This window comes from Herpailurus yagouaroundi, unplaced genomic scaffold (assembly GCF_014898765.1).
Source record: "Herpailurus yagouaroundi ecotype Mexico unplaced genomic scaffold, PumYag 222, whole genome shotgun sequence".
Lineage (NCBI taxonomy): Eukaryota > Metazoa > Chordata > Mammalia > Carnivora > Felidae > Herpailurus > Herpailurus yagouaroundi.
Genome location: NW_024412453.1, coordinates 6753415 through 6764094, shown reverse-complemented (window position 1 = coordinate 6764094; position 10680 = coordinate 6753415). Strand labels below are relative to the sequence as shown.

At 52.4% G+C, this 10680-nt stretch overlaps 1 protein-coding gene across 1 annotated transcript in view; it reads left to right on the top strand.

Moving 5' to 3' along the window:
* The window catches only part of ABCC1 (ATP binding cassette subfamily C member 1 (ABCC1 blood group)), a 102901-nt gene that overhangs the window by 77199 nt on the left and 15022 nt on the right, over window positions 1-10680 (top strand). The window contains exons 20-22 of the mRNA XM_040459626.1: window positions 2135-2334; window positions 4901-5108; window positions 8367-8677. Of these exons, the coding sequence (XP_040315560.1) occupies window positions 2135-2334; window positions 4901-5108; window positions 8367-8677 (719 nt within the window). The remainder of the gene's footprint in view (window positions 1-2134; window positions 2335-4900; window positions 5109-8366; window positions 8678-10680) is intronic.

Sequence of the window (10680 nt, the reverse complement as noted above, 5' to 3'; positions counted from 1 at the left end):
GGATTCTCCAGGCGCCCTGTCTCTGCCACCTGCCTGGGTTGGGAGCCAAGAGGGATGGGAGTCCGGCAGCCTGTCTGACCTACCGAGACCAGGCCTTCAGCTCCCCGAGGTCTTAGAAGATGTGGGCTTTCTGCCTCCTTTCCCAAATCACTAGGAGACCTCACCTGGCACTGTTCACCAGATCACACCTCTCACACAGGCTTCCAGATTTAACCATCTGTCTGCACTTGGGACACTCAGGTTCCCCACATGATATCGATCTTGGCTCAAGTCGTTCAAAGGGGCTTGGACCGGTCAGGCTGTAAGAGCCAGTATTTGAATCAAAATGGTCACACGTAGCGACCACGATGTTCAATCCACCATTAGGAGCCAGTCATGGCACCAGCCCTGTATGGTCTGTTGAAATCTTACCTTCCCATTTTATAGATGAGCAAACTGAGCACTCTCCCTAAGTCATGCAGCTGGAGAGAAAGTGAACTTTTTTTTTTTTTTTAACATTTATTTTTGAGAGGGAGAGACAGAGCACAAGCGGGGGAGGGGCAGAGAGAGAGAGAGAGAGAGAGAGAGAGAGAGAGGGAGGGAGGGACGGACACAGAATCCAAAGCAGGCTCCAGGCTCTGAGCTGCCAGCACAGAGCCCGACGTGGGGCTTGAACCCACAAACTGTGACATCATGACCTGAGCCAAAGTCAGATGCTTACCTGACTGAGCCACCCAGGTGCCCCGAAACTGAGCTTGGATTTGAACCCAATCCTGGTCTCTGAGCCAGTGCTCCAAAGGTCTAGGCTTTGCTGCTTTAAAGGAGGTTGTTTTCAGCTAGATGGTTTGGGATTTGGAGGAGGATCATTCCGTGAGCCTGCTTGCTTAACCTCTCTGTGCCTCAGTTTTCTTATGTGTCAGATAGGGTCTGCGGTGTACCTACTGCAGGGGGCTGGCTGTAGTGAGACGGACACCGTGTAGTGCCTGAGAAGTACTTAGCACAGCACCTTGCTCCATCAGCACCCAGTAAACAGCACTCACTTCTAACTGGGTGAGCTGGGGCTGCCTGCAGTTATCTTGCTCCGGGTGGGGGTGGATTCCACAGACACGGGGCTGGGAAGGAAATTGGCGTGAGTAGCTCCTCCCATCAGAACACTGCACACAGTAGCCCCCTAGACTCCTGGTTTTTGTTGTACGGGACAGGTGGAAATATTCCTGCTCTGTTGGTGCACCCGTCAAGGCAGTGAGCTAGCTACATGTGTGTAGGGCACGTAGAACGGAGCCTCACCCCGGGGCTGTGGGGGCACTGCCGGGGTGCAGGCACGTGACCAGTCAGTCATGGTTGCTGCGATTGGAGAATCTGCTGAGAAAACCGACATAAGGCAGCGCCTGGAGGTGGTCCTGGGACCTACGGGCGGTGACGGTGGGGGGCTTGCCAGGGAGAACCATGAGCGGACTGAGCAGAAGTGTCGGGGACACTGGGCATATCAGTTGCTGTGTAACAGATGACCTCAAACTTAGTGGCTTGTCATCTCCTAGTTTCTGTGGCTTTGGGAGATCTGGGCACGGCTGAGCCGCTTCGTCCATTCAGGGTCTCACACGAGCCACGTCCGAGGTTCCTGGCAGGCTGGGGTCTCATCTGAAGGTTCGGCTGGGGAAGGATCTACTACGAAGCTCACATGAGTGTTGGCAGGAATCAGTTCCTCAGGGTCCGGATCACTGTCCTCAGTTTCTAACTGGAGCCCCTTCCGCTCCCAGCTGGCCTGAGGAGCTTGCAGGCTTCATGAATGCCTGCAAACCAAGAAGGCAGTGGGGAGAGTCCCCAACCAGGATGGAAGTCACATCCCATCCCTTTGCCCGTGTGGGACTGAGCCATGGCTCAAGAGGGCATTCTTGTGCATATGCCCACGCACGCCTGCATCATTCTCCAGGGTGACAAGTTCCCAGGGGGTGGGGCTCTAAAGAGGGCTTTGGGCCACACGATCGGTGATAGTGTATCGTGGTGTTTAAAGCTGATGACGACCACCGGCAGGCCAGAGATGCTTCTTGAGCACTGCCTGCATGAAGGAACATCTTCTCCGTGGGGTCCTGTGTCTCGGGTCCCCTCCCTGGGTCACAGCTGTGAAATCAGAGGATTGAACTAGCTTGATGCTCTGCTGGGCTTGCCTCTGTCCCCGAGGCTCCCGTTTGGTTGACGCCCGTGTGCCCTGCTTTCCCCAGACAGCTGAGCAACTCTTCCTCCTACAGCGGGGATGTTAGCCGCCACCACACGAGCACCGCCGAGCCGCAGAAAGCTGGAGCCCAGGACGAGGACGCGTGGAAGCTGGTGGAGGCAGACAAGGCTCAAACAGGGCAGGTGAGGACCGTGGCTGGCGTCCCTGCGTGTGGGGCCCTGTGCAGAACGCCTTGTTTATGTTCGCTGGTGTCTTGCCCCTCAACAAGCCTATAAAAGTGCCATTTCCCAGTGCTGGAAACAGGGACCCGAGAGCCTAAATGACTTACCCAAGGTCGCAGCCAGGGGACGGCAGAGCTAGGATTTGAACCCTGGCAGCCAGACTCCAGGGTTGACATTTGTAGCCTCTGCTCTACTGACCACCACCTCCTTTGAGCAGCTGGGGGCTTTCTGTAGGTGACCTGGGTGCTCTAAATCCTGCCTTCCCACGTGTGGGAAGTTGTGTACAAGGTAAGGTTGCCTCTGAGATAACATCTCTGTCGCGTTGCGTAATGCGAGTCTTTGATTTCTGTTTTAACCCTGATGATTACCTAGAAAGTCTGAGTTAGATGCTCGTTTATCTTTTATGCCTGTCTTAGTCTGGTGAGCGGCTGTCACAGAAAACCATAGGCTGGGTGGCTTAGAAGCAACCTGCCTTTATTGGTAGCACTTCGGGAGGCTGGCGAGCCAAAGACCAAGGTACCAGCAGGCGTTTCTAGAGAGGGCTTGCTTCTTGGTTCGCAGACAGCCGTCTGCTCTGTGGAGCCACTCCTCTAAAGGCACTAACCCCGTTGTGAGGGTTCCGTCCTGAGGATCCGACCGCTTCCCCAGAGCCCCACCTCTTCATACCATCTCCCTCGGGGTTAGGATCTCAACATCCAAACTTGGAGGGACACAAACATTCAAGTCTGTAGCACTGACAGGCGCTGACGTCTTGTTGTCCCAGGGAAAATTGGTTTCAGGCCCTTGTTTTCTTGTATGTGTTTTATGCTCCCCTGTTTTGGGCGTGTGTCAATAATCTTCCATTTATGGTAACGACCCAGAGTTTATTTTTAAAAATACACGTGGTATGTTTTTTAAAAAAAGGGGAATGGAATTTTTAAAATAAGAAGTACACACCCCATGTGGGGTGGTTCAGGAACCAGCGAGGTCAGGACACCGTTCTCTGAGATCTACCTGGATGCATCCGGAAGCTCCTGGAATCCTCCGTTTCAGGCTTCTTCTCTCCTCTTCTCATCGCAGCCTTGGTCAGGGTTGGAGGTGGCTGTAGTGTATCCTCCCTCCTGTTCTCGCTGGTCCTCTGGGGAGCCAGGGGAGTGACCCCAAATCAAAGACCGGAGAAGGAATGCTGGGCCCGCTTAGTGCTTATTTAATCCCATACCGCCCGGTATTACCTGCCTTTTATATGCCAGGAAAACAGAGCAGGGGGCTTGTGACTTGCCGGAGCTCGACTGGGAGTGGAGCTGGGCTCAGCAAGCTCGCTCGGAAATCTTGGACTCCCACGCCCACCGTGCTCTGCTGCTGCTGGGGAGGTCCCCAAGTCCCGCAGTGTAATTCCAGGATCAGCAGCAGGCTGCTTGGCTGTGTGACAAAGCCAAACGGTGACAAAAACGTGGTAATTCTGGAACAGCCCCCCCACCCCCCATTTCAGTTGGAAAAACGGGACAAAATAAAAGTCAAAAAGAAGCACTCAGTTACACGTGAGACCTCCGGGCTTTCACCTGTTAACCTTTCAGCCCGACTGTTATTCACATCAGTGGTTTTTATGACCCCAAATTCAGCACATGAGAGCTTGAAGCGACCATGAGCACACCCACACGAGGACAGATACCTGGCGTTTGTGGAAACCGAGCCAGGCACGTTGGGCCTAGGGCTGGCCCAAAGCAGGCTGCCCCTGTCTCTGGTGTTCAGGCCCCCCTTTGAACAACTACACAGAATTATGTAGCCCTCCTCCTGGGCTCCACAGGGAAGGGAGGGGTGGGAGAAGTCCTTGGTTGCCCTTTGGAGCCGAGGAACAGACTAAGCCAGCCCCGACCATCCAGGAGCCAGTGGAGCCAATGTGGAGTCGGTGTTCGCGTTGAGAGGAAACGAGGGGGGGAGGTAGCACTGGGTCTCGGTTGCTAGGCCACAGGTCACACCTTCCTGATGGGCCTGGACTAAAGCTCCGAATGCTAAACAGGATCTTCCAGGCCCTGTGTGGTGTGACCCCCGCTCGTTCTGTAGCTCGCCCGTGTTCCAGCCACCCATGCCTCCCTTCGGTTCCCTAAACGTGTTGTGTTCCTTCCTATCTCAGGGCCTTTGCACATGCTGCTTCCTCTGCCCTACGTGCTTTTTTTTCCGTTCTTGGTCACCATTTCCTCAGGGAGATTGTCAGGTTACCTCCCCGTTCGGTCAGGTCGTGATGCCCAATTTTACGCTCTGAGGGAATCCTGCACTGCTCCGGCCCTTGTCTATAATTACACATTCACCTGGACGCTGGATGTCTGTCTTGCCACTGGACCGGCAGCTCCGTGAGGGCAGAGACCTTGACTTTCTCTCCTGCTGACTTTATCCATCAACTAAGGGGGACTGTGCCATGGGCGTGAGCACCGGCGGGGGGGGGGGGGAGGTGGCGGGGGGGACTGGATCACACAGGTGCTGTTGGAGTGCCTGACCTTGGATGCGTGTGGTGGGAACACCCTCCAAATGCCTTCTGTCCCCGGGTCTGCAGGTCAAGCTGTCCGTGTACTGGGACTACATGAAGGCCATCGGACTGTTCATCTCCTTTCTGAGCATCTTCCTTTTCTTGTGCAACCACGTTGCTGCCCTGGCTTCTAACTATTGGCTCAGCCTCTGGACTGATGACCCCATCGTCAACGGGACCCAGGAGCACACCAAAGTCCGGCTGAGCGTCTACGGCGCCCTGGGCATTTTGCAAGGTGGGGGCCGTCTCCTTCCCATCCTCCTCTGCCCACCCAATTTTGGCCACTTGAAATGTCTCCATGTCTTATTATGCAGTTGGGTCCCCCGTTTGTCAGGGTTTTGCAGACCCCCAAACTAAGCCAAAGTCACATGACCGGTACCTATCACTTAGTAGACACTCAGATACCTTGTAGAGGGAATGTTTCTTGAATGCTCTGTTTCATGGGGCCCTAGGAGATGAAGAGCACTCCAATGTGTCCATTTTACAGATGAGGAAAGCTGAGGAAGAGCAGCCCCCTCGAGCCTTGGCAAGCAAGGGCCCTTGCCCCTTGTTCCTGGGTCAGGGTGATAGGGCTTCTGTAAACTCTCACCTGTGGACTTTAACCTGCTCCCTGAGAGTGGGAACTCGATTATGCTAGTGGTGCTCAATGTTGTCCCCTGGGGGGACATTTAGCAATGTCTGGAGGTACTTAGAGTTGTCGCGGTGCGGGGGGGGGGGGGGGACTGCCTTGTAGAGGTCGGGGGGTCGCTAGATGTCCTGCAGTGCATAGCCCGGCCCCGACAACAGAGAATGATGTAGCCTCAAATGTCAGTAGTGACGAAACTGAGAAACCCTGTGTACCCTTCTTGTGGTTCCACAAAGGTCCCCAAACACAACAGCGTTAATAATAAGAGTTGTTGCTTACCGAGCACTTGCTTGGTGCTGGTTATGTTCTAAACATTTTTGGGTGTTTTAACTTATTTTGCTTTTGCAGCAGGTGTCATGAGGTCACAGCTAGTATTTTCTGCATTTTAGAAATAGAGACTCTAGCAGCACTTGGGTGGCTCAGTCACTTGCCCTTCTGACTCTTGATTTTTGCTCAGGTCATGATCCCGGGCTTGTGGGATCACACCCCACATTGAGCTCGGCACTGGGCGTGGGGCCAGCTTGGGATTTTCTCTCTCTCCCTCTGCCCATGTTCCTTGCACACACTCTGTCTCTCTAAAATAAAAATGAGTAGGGGCACCTGGGTGGCTCATGGCTGAGGCTCAGGTCATGATCTTGTGATTTGAGTTCAAGCCCCACATCAGGTTCCATGCTGACAGCTCGGAGCCTGGAGTCTGCTTTAGATTCCGTTTCTCCCTCTCTCTGTTTGCCCCTCCCCTGCTTGCACTCTTTTTTTTCTTTTTCGTTTTAATTTTTTTTTTAATGTTTATTTATTTGTGAGAGATACACACACACACACACACACACACACACACAGAGTGCAAACAGGGGAGGGGCAGAGAGGGAATGACACACAGAATTGGAAGCAGGCTCTAGGCCCCCAGCTGTCAGCACAGGTCCTGACGCAGGGCTCGAACTCATGAACCTCGAGATCGTGACCTGAACTGAAGTTGGATGCCTGACCAACTGATCCACCCAGGCACTCCATCTGTCTTTCTATCTCTCTCAAAAATAAACATTAAAAATTTTGTAAATAAAAATAAATTAATTTTAAAAAAAGAGAAAAGAAAAGAAATAGAGACTCTAAGCCCCAGTGAGGTTAAGTAAGTTGCCCGAAGTTGCACAGCAAATACATGGGCAGGGCTGGCTTTGAATGAGGTGGTCTGGCCCAGGAGCCCCTGTTCTTGATCCACTGTGCTACACTATGCTAACCGAGCCGTGTGTTTAGACTCCTAAAAGCAGTGTGCATCTGTCCCTACCTACGTGTGTTCAGTGTCTGTGATACGTAAGTATAGGTTTGATACATTTGAGTACTTTCTGTACAGCGGCACACTGCCCTTCACATTCAGCAGTGCTACAAGGTTACGTATCATTGTTGCCATCTTATAGAGGAGGACCCCCAGTGCCTAGAGGTTGCAGGAAGGCCCCACAGCTGGTAGGTGGCAAAGACACAGTTGGGCAGTGCTTGGCTGCAGCCACTTGTTTCAGCCCCTGCTCCCGAGAGTAAGCCTGTCCATCCCTATGAAGTCTCTTTGCAAAGAACGGCTGTCTCGCTGTGGCTTGTTCAGAGGAGCCACAGTTGTCTCATGGTCTCCGGGAGATGGCTTTGAAAAAAAAAAAAAAAAAAAAAACCAGAAGAGTAGACATGGATTTCCCAGATTTCTTCATCCCTAACACCTCGTCATTGGGCATGGGACTGGCCTCCAAACTGTCCTTGAGGGAAGGTGGGACACAGAGTGGGTGTGATGTTTCCCTGCCTCACACAGCAGCAGTGTCTGTTCCAGAGCTGAGCTGTCCACTCTGGTGGCCGCTGGCCACAGTGTGGCTCTTTGAATTGCAGTTCCTCAAACCTAAGTAACAGTATCAGCTGTTCAGTGGCACTGGCCACATTTCAAGTGCTCAGTAGCCACGTGTGCCTGGAGGTGACCACACTGGACTGCATAGGTCCAGAACATTTCCATCATTCCAGAAAGTTGTGTTGCATGCCACTGGTCTAGAGGAATGTGGCATACAGATAAAGAGCATGACCCTGGAGCAAGCAGGCTTCCTGGATCAGAACCCCGACTCTGCTGCTGATTGGCTGACTGTATTGAGGGCAGAGGAGTTCACCTGTCTGACCTTGAGCTCCCTTCTCTGTAAAATGGTTGCTAATAGGATTTATACAGAGTCAGTCTTAAGAATTAGGTGCATGTGGGGGCGCCTGGGTGGCTTGGTCGGTTAGGCGTCCGACTTCGGCTCAGGTCATGATCTCACGGTCTGTGAATTCAAGCCCCGCGTTGGGCTCTGTGCTAACAGCTCAGAGCCTGGAGCCTGTTTCAGATTCCCTCTCTCTCTGCTCCTCCCCTGTTCATGCTCTGTCTCTCTCTGTCTCAAAAATAAATAAACGTTAAAAAAATTTTTTTTTTTTTTTAAAATAAAAAGAATTAGGTGCATGTGGGGCACCTGGGTGACTCCATCAGTTGAACATCTGACTTCGGCTCGGGTCACGATCTCATGTTTCGTGTTTGAGACCCACGTCGGGTTCTGTGCTGACAGCTCAGAGCCTGGAGCCTGCCTCGGATTCTGTGTCTCTCTCTGTCTCTGCTCGTGCTCTCTCTCTCTCTCTCTCTCGCTCTCTCTCTCTCTGAAAAACAAACATTTAAATTTTTTAAAAAATTAACATGTAAAACTCTTGTACAGTGTTGAATAGACACTGAGTCCTCAGTAAACAGCAGCCACGACTCTCGTCATTACCGTTGCCGTTTTTGTTCGAAGCTGAGCGTGCAGGCCTGTTGCGTCTGCATGGCCTGTCCTCACCCCCACCCCGGGCCCGGGCCCCACTGTGGTGTTTACCGCCAGAACGTTGCAGGTATCTCCGTGTTCGGCTACTCCATGGCGCTGTCCATCGGGGGGATCTTCGCTTCCCGCCGCCTGCACCTGAACCTGCTCCAGAACGTGCTCCGGTCCCCCATGAGCTTCTTCGAGCGGACCCCCAGCGGGAACCTGGTGAACCGCTTCTCCAAGGAGCTGGACACGGTGGACTCGATGATCCCTCAGGTCATCAAGATGTTCATGGGCTCCCTGTTCAACGTCATCGGCGCCTGCACCATCATCCTGCTGGCCACGCCCATCGCTGCCATCATCATCCCGCCGCTGGGCCTCATCTACTTCTTCGTGCAGGTGAGAGGCGGGGTCTCGGGGCTGCAGGAGGAGCCCTCCTGGGTTTCACGCTCCCGTGTGAGTCCGGGCCTCACGCTGTCTTCCCATGTCCGCGGCACGGCGCTGTGCGCGATTTGCCGGCAGAGGGCCCAGCTGGTGTTTGTCACTTTTCAGTAGTAAAGACACCTTGATTATTAAAATTGATTATTAACATTATGGGGGTACCCGTGTGGCACAGTCGGTTAAGCGTCCACCTCGTGGTCTCGACTGAAGTCGTGATCTCATGGTTTTGGGAGATGGAGCTCCACATTGGGCTCTGTGCTCACAGCACAGAGCCTGCTTGGGATTCTCTCTCTCCCTCTTTCTCTGCCCTCCCCCACCCACGTGCACACACATGCGCGCGTGTTCTCTCTCTCTCTCTCTCTCAAAATAAATAAACTTGGAAGAGTTTTATTAAATTCTTTAGGTCTTAGCCCCCCTGCAGAAAATAGAGATGTGAATAACAGCAGCTCAGACAAGATGTTTGTCTTTCTCTCTCCTAGTGGAAATGTATATACTTATTTGTTTGTTGTTTCTATTTATTTTTTTCTCATAGTAGAAATTTAGAAGTGGGCCCTTCAGCTCTGGTGTGGCAGTTGCACACATTTGTTAATGTCCCAGACTTCGTCGCTGTTGTGGTTTTTTTTTTTTTTTAAGTTTTCCCAGCTTTGCACAAGCCTTCCATTCTTAAGTTGACCTCATGGTCTAAGGTGGTTGCTGGAGCTCCAGCCATCAATGTGTATTTCAGAATACAAGACCGAGGAAGGGGAACAAACACAGCAAGGGAGTCAGTGTGGTTGTTTAGGTGATGGCCACGTAAACTGTGCTTGCAGCTGACGGAGGAGCGTGTCGAGGCCCTGGTGGTGCAGCTGGGAGTGTGAACTCACGTCTGTCTGATTTTAAAGCTTGTGTTGGTAACCACGGTACTGCACGGCCCCTTTCTGCCCCGAAAAGGTTACCTGCAGCACAGTTGCTGGCGGGAGACAGTGGTTTAGATGGGAGACAATCACTACAGCACAAAACGAGAGGGAGAGCTGCCAAGACCTCCACGCGTCAGGCTGTGCCGTGGCCTGCTCACGCGGGGTCCGGAGCCCTTGGTCGTCAGCCCTCCCCCAGGCTCCACCACGCTGTGGCCCCATGGTTGGTGTGCATGAATGAAGGTGGAACCAGAGAGAGCAGGACCCACTGCGACACCCCCATTGTGTTCTCTTTAAGTTGGTGCCAGCTTTTTTTTTCACTCAGCGATGGGATCTCGTGTTCCTTAATGGAGATAATTACGGAGATGTTGTTGTGATACCACCGATTTTATTTTTTATTTATTTATTTTTAATGTTTTAATGTTTGAGAGAGACAGCACGAGTGGGAGAGGGGCAGAGAGAGGGGGAGACATAGAATTCCAAGCGGGATCCAGGCTCTGAGCTGTAGCACAGAGTCCAACGCGGGGCTCAGACCCACAAACCAGGGGCGCCTGGGTGGCTCAGTCGGTTAAGCGTCCAAATTCGGCTCAGGTCATGATCTCACGGTCCATGGGTTCGAGCCCCACGTCGGGGCTCTGTGCTGACAGCTCGGACCCTGGAGCCTGCTTCGGATTCTGTGTCTCCCTCTCTCTCTGCCCCTCCCCTGCTCACGCTCTATCTTTCTCTGTCTCAAAAATAATGAAAACATTGAAAGAAAGTAAAAAAAAAAAAAACCCCACAAACCATGAGATTTTAAAGCAACCAAAGTCCGAACCAAAGTCGGACGCTTGACCGACTGAGCCACCAAGGTGCCCCTCCATGGATTTTATTTTTAAACAACAAAGACAGTTCAGCAAAGGATCATATTATATACACACTGTTACTATAACCAAGATGCAAGCATAATGTGCTTGTGCAGGGCCAGAAACGGAAGCAGTGAGAGGAAAAGGAAAACTTGGTGTCCCCAAGGGTTAGGATTATGGGAGAATTTGTTTGTTTAATGACTTTTGACTAAATACACACTTACCC